Genomic DNA, 15,522 nt, shown 5'->3' with positions numbered 1-15,522 from the left:
TCAGAGATGAAGGCCTTTACTCGAGCTGCCATATCCAGGATTCAGAGAACATCCTGCCCACCTTTCCACCATTTACACACAGTTCAGAGGGCAAGGCCAGCCAGAAGTGCCCAGCAGGACCTAACCTGGGCTCTGGCTGCAGTTCTGGACGTTGCCACCCAGTTTTCCTGCTCCCACACCTCTGCTCACATGGGACTGTGACAGGCGAGCACTGCAACACGGAAGAATCTGCAGTGCAGGCCCCCGGAACTTTTCCAGAGGCTTTTAAGTCTTCCCTCACCCCTTCCTCTTTAGCCACACGCCTGGGGCGGTGGTGGAGTTGCTACAGGGGGCCGAACTCCAAGTCTCTTAAGGGTAAGCTAGGTCAGGTTTATGCTCTCTTTTCACCTCCCAGAGCCTGGCACACATGTTGGCTTCAGGAAGGGTTTGCTCAGGCCAAGGGTTTGGAGGGCGTGTCACCAAGTGAAAGCCAGGTTCTTGCCGTGGCCTCCGAGGTCCTGCATGCTGCCACTCCCTCCTCACTTCTCCCCACACATTCTGCCCCTTGCCCCCAGCCACTACTCTGCACCCATGATGGCCTCCTCACTGTTCCAGCAACCTCCGCCACAAAAGCTCTCCCACCACCACCTTGGGGCCTTTCCTGACCACCACCCGTCCATGATCTCGCCCCTCACCCCCAACATTTCTGCACCTCTCCCTGCTTTGTCTTCCCCTCCAGGGCTCTGTACTTTCTGACCCACATCTCTTAGCTACCTTCATGATTGCCTCCTAACCAGGCTAGAAGCTCCTTGAGGGCAGGTCCGTTTGCTTGGTTCATGAATGTATTCCAGATCCGAGAACAGTGCTCAACAAACATTTACCGAACGTTGTAGGGCCGGACAGATAGGTCTAAGCCACTTCTTAGCCATGTGACACCAAGCATGTCAGCTAATCTTTCGTTCTCTGTTTCCATTTCCTGAGCTTTAAGGGACATAATAGGGATAATAATAGGTTCTCCAAAGATGCTCGTGAGTCTTTAACCAGTCTCTATATATACATAAAGGACTTAATACTTTACATGGTTCATAAATGTTAACTATTATTAATAACCTTCTAACCTGTACCTTGTTATCCCCATTTTACTGATGAGGAATGGAGGCCCAGAGAGTGTAAGTGACTTACGCAGGGCTTCGTGGCTAGAAATTACCCAGGAATGCCTGAATGTGGGCTCCAGTCTCCCGAGCTCGGCTCCGTCCTCATTCCCTGCTCTGTAGGGGCTCAGGAAGAGGTGAGGGCTGTAGCCAGGGAAGGGCTCATTTCTTCAGGGCGCCTCTGGCTCACCCAGCTGTCTCTCCAATGGTCCCCACCGGTCCACTGGTGGACACCCAGCCGCCACCCCTGGGCCGGTCAGCGAGCGGCAGGCCCCCTCTGTGCTTTCAGCCCTCCACTCCTGTTGATTGGCCTGGGTGCGGGGCCGCCCGCCTCACCCAGGCAGCAAGGCCCCTGCTTCCTCCCACACCTGCAGGGGCTGCCACAGGCACTTGGCCCTCAGGCAGGTGAGGAGGGGTGAGGCCCGGGACCGCTCCTTCCCCCACAGGGTCTGGCTGGAAGGGTGGGAAGAGGCAGAGAGCCCGTTCCAGCTCTGGGCACCAGCTGCAGGCGAATAGCATCACGGGCTATTAATAACCACCAAGGATGTGCCCCAGGGAAAGGGCAGACTGCGCCAGCTGGAGGGGAGGCCGAGGCAGAGCCTCGCAGCAAGGGGAACCCCAGGCTGCCCCTAGTGGGGAGGGCAGTGGCAAGGAGGTTGTTTGCAGTTTCAGCTGCTCGATCTTGCTCTCAGTCTTCCCACCTGGGAAACGTGGGAGCCGGTTCAGATGGTCTCCGAAGTCCCTTCCGGCTCACGCAGATTCGGGGGGTGAGATTCAGCCGAGCCCAGACAGCCCCTATTCCAGCGTAGAAAACCAAGGTTTTCTATGACAGACCCATGGTCCCAGACCCCTCTGTCCAGCCAATGCCAGTTTCATTCTTACTGAGGCCCACCACGTTAGGGCTCCCTGGGGTCCTGACCCCCGATGTCGCGTGTAAAAGTGTGCATGGGTGACTGGAAGCTTTTCACACAGCCTTCTGTGACCTATGAAGAGTGAAGAACCACTAAATAGTTCATTGGATAGACTGGGAAACTCAAGAGAAGGAAAGGCAAGGGGCTGCCAGGAGCTCCCTGGGACCAGCAGCAGGGGCCAGTGCTCTGCCAAACACCTAACAGCCTTCCTGGGGCAAAAGGGCCAGGCTCTGGATGACCCCACTCCCTGGCAGCAGATAGGAGAACCCCCCTATGAACACATTTCTGCACTGGGGTAAACAAATGAGGATCAAGGACCCCCTCTGGGGAAGATGGCAAGCAGCAGAGAGCCAGATTGGGACCCCCACCTTAGGGACATAAAGAGGGCTCTGCTCAAGGTGGGACGTCAAGGAGCTCCCAGGGGCCCCCACCTTCCGGAGCATGGGCCGGCCCACTGTGGGAATCCAGGGCAACCAAGCTGGGCCACTCCCCCTCTGGCCCTTTGAAGAGGATCCCAGCCCTGGGCTGTGGAGCCTGGGTGGATGGGGATGACTTCCCCTTGCATTTTCCCTTTGGCTTCGTCTGGACCATCAGCCACACCTACTAACTTTTACAGCCTAGACCTAAAAGGATCTTACCTAGTGAAAAGTTTCATTCCTGCCCTGCCTTCGTTCACTCAGTTCCCACTCCTCTCCCCAGAGACTGGTTCATGCATAATTCATGCATCCATTCATTCACCAAATATTGATGAAGTCCCTATGATGGGCAGGCACTGTCCTAGCTGCTGGGGGATCCGCAGGAAACAAAACCAGCATCCCTGCCCTCCCAGCGCTGAAGTTCTAGTGGCGAAGAGAGAGGGGCACGGTAGATCTCACCAGGCAGTAAATTACATAATACATTACAGGGATACCGTTTACTCGGGGACACTAGAGCAGGATAAGGGGAGTGCGGTAGAGGAGCCCTAGTTGAGAAGGGGTCGTTTGAGCAGAACTTGGAGGAAAGGAGCCATGTGGCCATCTAAGAGCAGAGAGAACAGCCCCCAGGCCAGGAGCTGGCATGTTTGGGGAACAGGAGGGAGAGCAGCGTGTCTGGAGCAGGGGAGGGAGGAGACAGTTCAGAGGGGTAAGTTGAGGGCTCCTGTAAGGACTTTGGAATGAAATGGGAGCTGATGGTGGGTGTTGAGCTGGGGCACAGTGTGCCCTGAGTGGGCTGTGGTGGGTGGGGGGTGCTAGGTAGGAAGTTACCATTGTACCCATGGGACCAGGATGGCTCAGACCAGCGGGAGTGAGGGCTGAGAAGGTCCAGTACCTTTATTAATGTCTGTTGTGGATTCCAGAGCTCCTTCATGCAAATACACGCATGTGAGGAACCTATTCTTATTCCCCTGCACCTCCAACCCATTTCAAAGTAGGATACTAAAGCAAGTGAGACAGAGGCCCAGAGAGGGCAAGGGAGCTGGGGGCAGCCGCTGTGCCCCACCAAGAAGCCGCTGTCTCCTACATGGCTGGGGAAGGGCCAGTGGCACGGCCCTCTGGGGGACACCGAACATTCTACAGAAATTTGGAACTCATTCACCCTTAAGCTGGCCACCCATTTCTAGAGCTGAGCATACAGACACATCAGCATACTACAAAATGACTTATGTACAAGGCAACTCTTGTTTAAAGTAGCAAAAAGTTGGACATGACCCAGTAGGGGTTTGGTTAAATAAATGGCAGTGTATCCAGTCCTACCTTTCCAGCAGCCCCAGGGAGGGGGGTGGGGGGACTGGGTTCCAGTTCTGCAGTGGTCCCTCCCTCCATCCCCATCCGGGCTGCCTCCCCTCCTCTGGCTTCTCCTAGCCTTGCACAGTTGTGCAGGGCTGCCTGGGTGCTGTCCTCGCCTGTGGTGCTGAAGATAGTGGGGCCAGAGACAAAGACTAGACAAGAGTTGAGGAGGGAAGTTTGGGGTTCAGTCCTTGTCTCTGCCCTTTACTGGCTGAGTGACCTGGAGCAGGCTGCTGAACCCCTCTAGGCCTCTGCGTCCTTCTCTGTTACACAGGGGTGCCATGAAGATGACAGCCCCAATGTGAAGCATTGGCATGTTGAGAAAATGATGGTAATTGGCACAACACCGATTTAGGAACAATGAAACAGAGTGGCCAGGCTTTTGGACACTGGAGTGATAATGCCTGGGTTTGAATCCCAGCTCTGCCATTTATGGGATGATCTTGGTCAAGGGACATGACTGCTCTGGGCCTCAGTTTCCTCTTCTATAAGTTGGGGTAAATAACAGTCCCCATGTCACAGGGTGTTGCAAGGCTTAGATAAGTTAATTTCTCTGAGGCCCTTGGCACACCTTGGGGATCCTTAGTGTTAGCAGTTCTGTCACTTTCCTCTTTCTTAGCACCTGTGGCCTCTCGGTCCCCACCAGTGGCACTCCCAGCCACGCCCCCCTCTGCTGTGTTGCGGCTGGGCTGTGAGAGGCAGAGCACGCCCCACTGTGCAGAGGCCCTGGCCTCCAGCCCAGCCCAGCCACTGGCTTTCTGTGGGCAAATGATACCTCACACAAGCCCCTGGGAAATTAACTATGTGCCTGCAGGGGCCTGTTCAAGAGAACCAAGACATAAAAAGTTACAACTTACCGAACACGTAAAGAATTATTTACCCAGCATTTGTCACACCCTGGCTAAGCCCTAGGACTACCAAGGTGATTAAGGCATGAGGGTTGCTTTCGAGGACCTCTTGGGTTTCTTGCTGGATTGTCAATCCCGTTCAAAGCCTGTCTGTATGTCACTTCCTCCAGGAAGCCCCCCCCAATCCCCTCTGTTGTGCCCTCCTTGGAAATGCTGGAGCACTGACATGGCATTTCTGGCCTTCTGGTTATCTGAGTCCGTATTTTGTCTGCCTTCCTAGTTCGTAGATTCATATCTTCTACCTGATGCATTGCTCTAACCCACTCGCCCCATGCCAGCACCCGGCACAGTGTCCAGGCCTGAATAGACATACTTCTCTGGAATCTTTAGGTTGCAAGTTACATAAACTCAACTCAGAGTGGCTTAAGCCAAAAAGGAAAATGTATCGATGCATGAAATAAATGGTCAGGAGTATAATTGCTTTTAGTCCTGCCTGGATCCAGGTGCCCAGAGTTACCAGAAATCCCTCTACCTTACAGCTCTGCTTTTCTTCTCTGATGTTTCACTCTCAGGCAGGCTCTCCCTGCACAGTGGCAAAGCCGGCCCCCAGCAGCTCCAGACTTTGCCCTCCACAGCGTTGCATCCCAGGGATTGGGAGGCATCTCATTCCCGATGGCTGAAGCCCAAGTCCTAGTTCTGGATCCCAGGGAATCAGCTTTGGTCACAGGTCTCTGACCCTGCTGGCCAGCCCAGCTGCATCCAGCCTGCCCCGAAGCCTGGGTAGAGACAGTTCTCCTGAGCCACGTGGCCTGAGAGAGGGGCCATTCCCTGAAGAAAGGGAAGTTCATGCAGAGCAGGAAAAAGCACCAGAGGCTGAATGCCTGAGCAAGGCCAGGCGTGGGTCAGATGTGGTCTTAAGACATGGATGAGGAGGCCTTAGAGGGAGAAGCTTGGAGGCAGGAAAGGGGGCTGAGGGTATCTGAAGCCGGCTTAGCCAAGTAGCCTGGGAGCATCACGATCCGGCCCCTCACTCTCCATAGAAGCAAAGTGGAGCAGCCCCCCATCCCCACTCAGTACCTGAAACAATGCTTTTGTTTTATGGCTGCTTTGGTGACACGGCTCTTCATAGGACGAACCCAGAGCAGTGACCCAGCCAGCAACCGTCATCTGTTCGATGGACTCCTTCCAGGCCAGGGCTTGGTTAGGGCTAGTCTTGGGGTTTGCCTGCGTTAAGGGCACAGCATGGGTGCGGTGACCTGAGGGAGGGGACCTGGGCATGGGGACAGAGAATCTTAGACTTCCAGAATGAGAGTAAGAAAGGCCTGGCTGATGTCACTTGGTCCAGCTTCAACCCCCCACTGCCAATTCCCCAACAGAGGGACATCTAGGTCTCTGCTTCTCTACCTGCAGCGACGACTGAGAACGCATTTCCTCCCTGTCGTGACTCGAGAACTGTCTCATTGTGCTGCTCTCTGCTTGGGTTTACCTTTAGGAGCCTCAGAGGACACTGTGCCTAAGAGCATGGGACCTGAAGCCTGACAGCCTGAGTTCAGATGCAGACTGGTTAGCCCATCAGTGCTTCCGTATCCCTTTCTGTAAGATGGGATCATCAGAGTAGCACCTACCTCCCAGACTTGTGCTTGTTAAATCATTTAATCCATCATGGTTAGCCCAGCACTTGGCATATGGAAACACTCAATAAATATTTGCCAGTATTATTCTCCCATGAGACAGGATAAGAGCAGGGTCCCCATCTTTACAGACTGGTCACCCCCTCCAGGCAGTTGGACACACAGAGGTTCAAATCCTAGCTCTTTGGCCTCCTGGCTACATAATCCTTGGATTAGACTAGTGCTAGCTGCTGTAACAAAGAAACCCCTCTATCTCAGGAGCCCTAACACAACGGTCATTTACTTCCGGGTTCCATAAGATGTAGAGTGGGTAACCTTCATCGGCAAGAGACCACAGCTAGGCACCCAGGCTGCTCCTAGCTCCTAGCTCCACTGTCTTTTTTTTTTTTTTTTTTTTTTTAAGATTTCTTTATATCTTTGAGAGAGAATGAGCAGGGGGAGTGGCAGGAAGAGGGAGAAGCAGGCTCGCGGCTGAGCAGGAAGCCAATTTGGGGCTCAGTCCCAGGACCCTGGGATCATGACCTGAGCTGAAGGCCCAGGCTTAACTCACTGAGCCACCCAGGCGCCCCTCTACTGTCTCTTAGGACCCCGAGGCCTCTGTGTCAGGCCCGCTTGTGGGAGGAGAGAAAAGAGAGAAACCCCGCCCACTCTGAAGAGGCCCCGCCCATCAGCGACTGCCATCATTTCTGCTCCCATTCTAGGGGGAAGCTGGTCACGTGGCCACACCTGGCTGCCAGGCCGGTGGGAAATAGACTTCCCTGCTGACAGCCGCCCTCCAGCAACAGCTCTGCTGTTATAAAAGAGGAAACACAAAGTTCCGATGGACAGTTGGCTATCGTTGCCAAAACCATAGTAAATCGCCAACCTCCTGGGCCTCTGTGCTTCATCTATAAAGTAGAAAGCACCACTTGATCGTGGCAATGGACATTTACTAAAATCCTTGAATTGTACGCCTACTATGGGTACATTTCATGGTGTGTACTAGGTTAAGCTGTTTGTTTAAAAAACGGGAGACATCTTGGCCTTCTCGGGATACTTACGAGGACTCAGCAAGTGAAATTTTGCCAGCCTGGCACTGTGTGTGTGTGTGTTATGGAAGGGAGGTACCAATGCATTGGGTGGTTATGCATATAAAAGAGACACCCAGCTCAAGCCACCTGCCAACAGGAAGTGGTAGGTGGTTCGGTCTTGCTTCTTGCTTGGGAAGCCCTCCCAGCATGTGGCAGAAGACCCAGCCCACAGGGCCACAGCCACAAGTGCTGAGGGGAAGGCCAGGTGACACCCATCTGCCTTCAGCAACAGAGGGGAAACCGAGGGCCTTCCTCGGGGCCAGTGAGGACACACACTCGAGGTGCGAGGCATGGGGGGGGGGTCCCCCGGAACAGCAAGGTCAGCTTGAGTGTGGACCATGGACCATAGTGTCAACCACACAGGATGAGGGGGAGGGAAAGCAGTCAGGGGCCTCCACCACCTGCTGCTGGAAAGTTCACAGTCACCCAAGTCCACAGCCACTCCTTCAAGTAGAGGCAAGGGGGATGAAGGTAAAATGGTTTTAGATCAAGTTCCCGCTTGTACATGCCCTCAAGCACTCGGCAGGCAGCCGTGTCTTACTTTCCTCTCTGGCCTCAAGTCCCTGCCTGAAAGAAGTTGCTTTGTCCTCCCCGCCGTGGGGATTAAGTGAGTTAATACAACACGGGGAGGGCCTGGACAGTGCCTGACACCCAGTCGGCTCACGGCAGGAGTTCAGTGGATGCACAGGCAGCTTCGGCTCAGGCTTTGCTCTCCTCAGCCTCAGTTTCCCCACTTGGATACCCAGGGATCCGGATGGGACGTTCCCCCAACATTCTGGCTTGGGAAAAATGTGGTTAAGAGCGCCGACTTTGGAACCAATCCCCATGTGAGCCTTCTGACCTTGGGCAGGCTGTACGGGGCTCTCTGCCTCCTTCTTCTTCTCCCAAAATAGGGGTCATGAGAACACCTACCCACTAAATGGTGAAGATGAGCCCATCCTCAGAGCAGGGCCCTACTTCAGTGTTAGCGGCTGCTGTTGTCATAGTTGGGATTCTCCCCGTCGTAAAGGTGTGGTCCCCGAGGCCCAGACAAGTGACTTGCTCAAGGTCACCACTCAAAAGCGGCGCGGGGCACGATCAAGGGCAAGCCTGCTGAGCCCCGAGGCCTGTGCTGTTTCTGTCGCTCCCCACTGTGCCTCTTAAGTCACATGCGTGGTAACTGGGTCAGAGGCAGTGTGTACCTGGGCCATGACGCAGCGACAGGGACGGCTGTGTGGATTAGTTCCTTGTCGCCTGCTGACGCCTTGGAGAGAACAGGCCTGAAGGGAGAGGGAGGTTGTGAAGGAGGGAGGGGTCAATGATGAAGACCCCCAATGCCGGGCCCTAGGAACTAAGGGAAGGGATGAGGGCAAGTTGGGTCAGATGTAGCCCCTTCCCCCGGGGACCTCTTGGCTTGTTGACAGGGACAGACAGGGGACAACGTTGAGATCACCCCAAGACATTTCAACAGGAACTCTCAGGGAGAGACACACAGACCCTGTGTGAATCCTGGAGCTCAGCAAAGGCAGGAACCGGCACCTGGGGCAGCAGGGAAGGCTTCCTGGAGGAGTGGGACCTGAGGACAGATCCAGAAGATTGCAGATGAGGCAGGGGGAGGTCAAGGCGGGCAGCAGGACTGGCAGAGGCGAGAGCAGCAGTGCAGGGTGGTGGTCAAAACACGGGCTGGACCTGGACTGCAGGGGGCAAATGCGGGACCCAAACCCACCCCTGACCCAGACTGGTGCCTACACAGTGCAGCTCTGAGGCCAAAGCAGCAGCAGAGAGAGCCACACACCCAGCAGCCCCTGCGTGAGGGAGGTGGGGAGAGAGGTAAGAAGAGCTTCTAGCGACTTGCAGCTGCCAGTCAGTCTCCCAGAGGACGCAGAAACAACCCAAAATGACGGGCAGGGCCACAGCCCGAGGTGGGAGCATTGCACACGTGTGTGTGCATGTGCATGCACGCCCGTGGCCAGCTCTGCGCGGCAGCCCTCCGGGAGGCCACACACCACGTCCTGGAGAAGTAGGTCAGCAGAGCAGCCCAGCAGTTTCTCCCCAGCGGGCAGGGAGAAGAGTTCAAGGCAAAGAGGGTGTGGACTCCTTGGAACCCCTGAGGGAGAGGCCTGCACTCTCCCCAGAAAGGGCCATCCCTCTCCCTGTCACATCAAAGCAGATCGCCTGCATTCCCTGGCTTGGAATTCTCCCCACCCGGGGAGCGTGAGGGCATTCTACAGAGGTTGGGACGGGTGACCCCTTCCAACACTGAAAGCAAGGAAAGACCATCATGGGCAGAGGCCGCCACTTTCGCCTAGTAGATGGCTGCAGTGAGAGGGACCCAGTACTGTCCGGTTAGAGCAGGGACTGCATTGAGCCTTGGTGACAGGTGCGGCGGCCCGGTTGGGTGGTGGAGGTCGGAGCAGCAGGACCCCGTGTCTGTGGGCCTGGCACCATCCCTCCTTCTGCTGGGGGGGCGTCTAGGAAATGAGCTAGTCCAGGCTACAGACGCGCCCCTCTGAGGGCATTCGCGTGGCGTTTCCGACAGACTCCTGGCATACATTCAGACCGAAAGAATTCGGAAAGGCACAGCAGTGGCTGTGGCGGGGGAAGGTTCTGTAGAACAGGGTTTGCTCATGAATGGAGGGGAAGGGGGCTGAGTAGGGGGAGCAGGATCCTGAGGCAGCAGAAGGGGCAGGAGCCAAACCGGAGGAGGGGAGGAGGGGAGGAGGGGAGGAGGGCCCTCTGCTCCCCCAGCCAGCGGGAGGACGTGCAGATGGAGCTCCGTTTGCGGCTGGGTGGGAGGCCAGGAAGTTCCCTCCTGATGTTCCTCCTCTCCGTGTGAAGTGGGAGGCTGGGTCGTGCCAAGAGGGAAGGGGAAGGCAGGGGAGGAGAGGGGAGGGTTTGGGCCTGGAAGGGGAGTGGCTGGGCCAGAGTGAGCACGCAGGGCTCCTGAAGCGCCTGCCCTGCTCACAGCCTCCGTGGGCAGCCAGAAGGAACACAGATCCCACCGCTGAGAGAGCACAGGCACCTGGCACTCACAGAGGGCTCACTGTGTCCCGGCACCGAGAAGTCTACGGCCAAGTCCTTTAATAAGTCCCAAGCCCGTAGGGAGAAGGCCCTCTTCTATCCTTTTTATAGATGGAAAACTAAGGCAAGGAAAGATGAAGGTACTTGCCCAAGGCCATCCAGCTAGCAGGTGACAGAGCTGGATCCAAAGCCAGGCCAGCTGGCTCAGAGTCTGCCTTCTCTCCGAGAGCCCGGGGCTGGCTTGCAGGGGTGGGGGCTGGGGGAGTGCTGGCTGAGTCACCTGGGATTGGAGGTAGGAGGGAGTGAGGTGAGGGCAGAGGCTTCTGGAGGATTCCTCACGGGCCTCTCCTGCCATACACGCACAGACACGAGCGCACCTGCTCTGGAAGCCCGGCTCCCCGGCCCAACCCGCCCCCCCACCCCCGACAGACAAGAAATGCAGGCCCAGATGGGCATTTGCTGTCACCCCAGCCCTGGACTCTTCCCCCCAGCAGCTCTCTGCCCCCCAACACCATCTGGGGACAAACTCAGTACCTCTGACGGGTGGGTGCAGTTTGCATGGATCTCAAAGGGGTCAGTCAGGCTGTGGATGGGGAGGGTTGGGGCTTGGCGGGACGGGCGCTCTGCCTTGTGTCTGGGAATGGGGGGTGGAGTGGGACTGGGGGGGGCAGTGAGACTGGGTGGGGCCCTAGGGTTACACCTGTAGCTGTGTGGACATGAGCAAGGGGGTGTTGTCTGTGGCAGGGCAGGGGTGGAAGGCTGCCACGGGTGTGGCCATATCAACACCATCCTCCCAGAGTTTGTCTGAGACTACTTGACTGAAGAATTGGATACTGTGAGCCTGCCCTCGGACCTCACCTTCCCCACCCCCTGCCTTCCATTCTCAAAAGCCTAGATCACCTCTTATAAGCATATATAATTCATGGGGTATTGTCCATCACCCCCCTTGGAACGTAAGTCCCATGAGGGTGGGATTCTCTTTTTATATACATAAAAGATTTTATTTATTCATTTGAGAGAGAGAGAGAGCACATACAGGGTGGGGAGGGGCAGAGGGAGAAGCAGACTCCCCGCTGAGCAGGGGGCCCAACGGGGGCTGCGGGGGGGTGGGGCTCGATCCCAGGACCCAGAGATCAACCAGAGCCAAAGGCAGACGCTTAGCCAACTGAGCCACCCAGGCGCCCTGAGGGTGGGATTCTTACCTGTTTGTGTAGTGTGGTGTCCCCACGGCTCTGAACAGCAAGCGCCTGGGGAACAGCAGGTACAGATCAATATCCATAGATATTGAGCACCCGTGTGAACTTGGTATATGGAGGGTCTTTGTGTGACATAAATACTTGTGCCTTGTCTGACGCCATGTCTGAATGACAGCCCGAGATAGGCCAGTGGTACCCAAGGGGGGACTGTGGGTGTCTCCCTGGAGTGCTGGCTCAGGTCTGGCCCTGAAGCTTTGGGGAAAAGGGAATGCAGCAAAGGTGCCTGTCGCCCCCTTGTGGTCATCTTGAGCCTGGCAGCCCGGGACCCTAGGTACTGGGGAAGAAGCTAGTGGACCAGAGGGCCGTGGCTTGACATCACATTTCATGCCACCTCCCCCGGTAACAGGGAGAAGATGAGCGTGGGCTGCCCAGAGCCCGAACCACCCCGCTCCCTGCCCTGCTGCGGGCCAGGGACGGCCCCTGGGCTGGGCGCAGGCGTGCCCCTCCTCACTGAAGACATGCAGGCACTGACCCTCCGCACGCTGGCCGCCAGTGATGTGACCAAGCACTATGAACTTGTCCGGGAGCTAGGCAAGGGCACCTACGGGAAGGTGGATCTCGTGGCCTACAAGGGCACAGGTGAGTATCTGCCGGGTGGCCGACTTTGAAGGCTGGGCTGGGGACTTGTCTGGGGCTCTGGGTGCTCTCTTCAAGAGCCAGGAGGTCAGCAGGGAGACTGGTCCAGGAGGAGAGATGTAGCCTGAGCAGCCCAGGGAGACCTGAGAGGGGGTACAGGGCCCAGGCTGGAGGGTAGGGTGCTTGGGGACAGGTGAGGGGCTGACCCGGGGACATCTGGAGCTCAGGAGAGAAGTCAGGGCTGACCCCAAGGAAGCAGACAGAGCTGAGAGTGGGTCCTTGGAAACAGGGCACCGTGCTTAAGGAGGGGTGGGAGATGCCTCTGGGAGGTCATATGGCCATGTCCATTTCTCGGATGAAGACATTGAGACCTGGAGATCCAGTCACTCAGCTGAGGTCATACAGCTAGAGACGCTTCGAGCCAGGACAAGACCCATCTCCAGAAACTTCTCACTCAGGAGCACAATGCCTTCCCCACACCATACGCTCACAGCGGCACCCTCCTAACCCGTCAGGGATGGGCACTTCCTGAGTTCCCACAGCTGCACACACCCTGGGTGGGGGGCTCTGTGCCAGCTGACAGCAGCTGGGGGAACTCTGGACATGGGGTTCCCTGAGCTTTGCCCCTTGCTCTCTGTGTGACCTTGGACAAGTGGCTTAACCTCTCTGTGCCTAGGTTCCTCCTCTGTAAAATAGGGTAGCATTCAGGCTCGCCCACCTCCTAGGGTCATTAGGAGCAGCGGCTTGTGAATGGCGAGTGCAGAGGGGAGGGCCTGCGATTCTTGAGTGCTCTGTGGACACGTGTGCCACACACAGTTTTGCACCCCCATGGGGTACAGATGGCCGCCCAAGGACAAAGGCAGGGACATAGGCCTTGCAGACCCTCATCTCTCCCTGTCGAATTCCTTTTTATCATCCATTTAACAAACATTCATTGAGCAGCTATGATGCACCATAGGGTCGTAGGCACTGGTGAGAGGGCAACGAACGAGATTCAGGGGGGTATGTCCTGGGGCGGGGGGCAGGGAGAGCCACCAGATGAAAGAAGTGTGTTGAATGTCAGATGGAAAAGGAGAGCGTGGAGGAAGGAGCAGGCGGTCCTCACAGAGCTACAGGCTGGGGCAGGAGACCCAGACTGACCCCTGAGTCACTGCATGGCCTCCAGCAAGTCCTTTCCCCTCGCGGGGCCTCAGTTTCCTACCAGTAGGATGAGGACAGACCCACACGGCCTCCAGGCGGGGATAGGCGGGCACAGGCAGGCCTGGGGGCACCGGGCACAGGAACTCAGGGACCTTCACTGCTGTGGCTGCCTCCCCGTCAGGCACGAAAATGGCGCTGAAGTTTGTGAACAAGAGCAAGACGAAGCTGAAGAACTTCCTGCGGGAGGTGAGCATCACCAACAGCCTCTCCTCCAGCCCCTTCATCATCAAGGTCTTTGACGTGGTTTTTGAGACAGAGGACTGCTATGTCTTCGCCCAAGAGTATGCGCCCGCGGGGGACCTGTTCGACATCATCCCTCCTCAGGTACTTGGTGTGGTGGCCCAGGGATGGAGAGGGCCCTCCCGCCCCGGGGGGCTGACGGAGCCAGGCACTGCCAGGGCAATGGCAGGGGGATGGGATGAAGTCCAGCACCTATCTGGGGACAGCGGGGACACAAGAGGGGAGACGAGACAGCGCGGCCACCAATGGCTTCCCAGAGGAGGTGCCCTGGAGTGGGGGGAGAGTGCCAGGAGGACTCCAGGCTCTGTACTCTGCGTTTGGTGGGGGGAGGGGGTGAGTCTGTGCCCGCGCCCAGGGGGGCGAGTGGCAAGGCCTGTCAGAGCCTTGGGTCCCTATAAGGGAAGCGGCGGCGCAACGGCAGCGGGCAGGGGTTGGTGAGACTGCGGGAGAGGGCGCTCAGGACCCTCCGCTGGGGCAGGGACCAGGGAAGAGGGTGCGGGGTGAAAAAGAGGGGACCAGGGAGTGAACAGGCGTGCGCCCCGCCCCCGGCCCCCGTGGGATGGGGAATGGCAGCAGTGGGGACTGAGAGGCCGGAGGAGACAGGCAGGGACGGGAGGGGGGTCGGGGACCGCCGCGGGGTGGAGGTGGGGCAGCCGTCCCAGAGCGCGGCTCCCCCCTCCAACCCCACCCCACTCCGGGCCGGCAGGTGGGGCTCCCCGAGGACACGGTGAAGCGCTGCGTGCAGCAGCTGGGCCTGGCACTGGACTTCATGCACGGGCGGCAGCTGGTGCACCGCGACATCAAGCCCGAGAACGTGCTGCTGTTCGACCGCGAGTGCCGCCGCGTGAAGCTGGCCGACTTCGGCATGACGCGCCGCGTGGGCTGCCGCGTGAAGCGGGTCAGCGGCACCATCCCCTACACGGCGCCCGAGGTGTGCCAGGCGGGCCGCGCCGACGGCTTCGCGGTGGACACGGGCGTGGACGTGTGGGCCTTCGGCGTGCTCATCTTCTGCGTGCTCACCGGCAACTTCCCGTGGGAGGCGGCGTCGGGCGCGGACGCCTTCTTCGAGGAGTTCGTGCGCTGGCAGCGGGGCCGCCTGCCGGGGCTGCCGTCGCAGTGGCGCCGCTTCACCGAGCCCGCGCTGCGCATGTTCCAGCGCCTCCTGGCCCTGGAGCCCGAGCGCCGCGGGCCGGCCAAGGAGGTCTTCCGCTTCCTCAAGCACGAGCTCACGTCCGAGCTGCGGCGCCGGCCCTCGCACCGCGCGCGCAAGCCCCCCGGAGACCGGCCGCCCGCCGCCGGGCCGCTGCGCCTCGAGGCGCCCGGGCCGCTCAAGCGGACGGTGCTGACCGAGAGCGGCAGCGGCTCCCGGCCCGCGCCCCCCGCCGTCGGGCCCGCGCCCGCGCCCGTGCCGGTGCCGGTGCCCGTGCCCGTGCCCGTGCCCGAGGCCGGCCTGGCGCCCCCGGGGCCCCCCGGCAGGACCGACGGCCGCCCGGACAAGAGCAAAGGGCAGGTGGTGCTGGCCACGGCCATCGAGATCTGTGTCTGAGCCGCCTCCGCCGCCCTCGGGGCCGAGGCGCAGTGCTCGCACCAGACCGGGCCGCTGGGAGCCGCCCTGGGCCCGCGCCCAGCCGTGGTGGGGCGGGGGCCGCGGCGAATCCGACCGCCCCCCCCCTTCCGCGGCGGCGGGAGGGAGTAGCGCTAGGCAGGGCGGGGCGGCGGGCTCGGGCGCCCGGTCCGCGGCGGGCTGCCGAGATAGCCACCAAAAGACCTCTTGCCCCGCCTGTGGGGCGGGGGCTTGGCCCTCAGGAGCCGAGCCCCGCAGACCCGAGGATTCAGAGGCCCCCCTCTTCCCCGACACCCGGAGCAAGGGAGCTTGCGGGCAGACTCCCCCCCC

At 58.7% G+C, this 15,522-nt stretch overlaps 1 protein-coding gene across 1 annotated transcript in view; it reads left to right on the top strand.

The window, feature by feature from the left end:
- The window catches only part of SBK1 (SH3 domain binding kinase 1), a gene marked incomplete at its 3' end in the record, with an annotated part of 45,049 nt that extends 29,875 nt beyond the window's left edge, over positions 1–15,174 (top strand). Inside the window, exons 2-4 of the mRNA XM_080830685.1 lie at positions 11,959–12,191; positions 13,510–13,712; positions 14,335–15,174. Coding sequence (XP_080686811.1) covers positions 11,966–12,191; positions 13,510–13,712; positions 14,335–15,174 — 1,269 coding nt within the window. The 5' untranslated portion in view covers positions 11,959–11,965. The remainder of the gene's footprint in view (positions 1–11,958; positions 12,192–13,509; positions 13,713–14,334) is intronic.
- Between the last annotated feature and the right edge of the window lie 348 nt (positions 15,175–15,522).

This window comes from Martes martes (assembly GCF_963455335.1).
Source record: "Martes martes genome assembly, chromosome: 18".
Taxonomy (NCBI): Eukaryota; Metazoa; Chordata; class Mammalia; order Carnivora; family Mustelidae; genus Martes; species Martes martes.
This window is presented reverse-complemented; position numbering and strand designations above follow the sequence as displayed.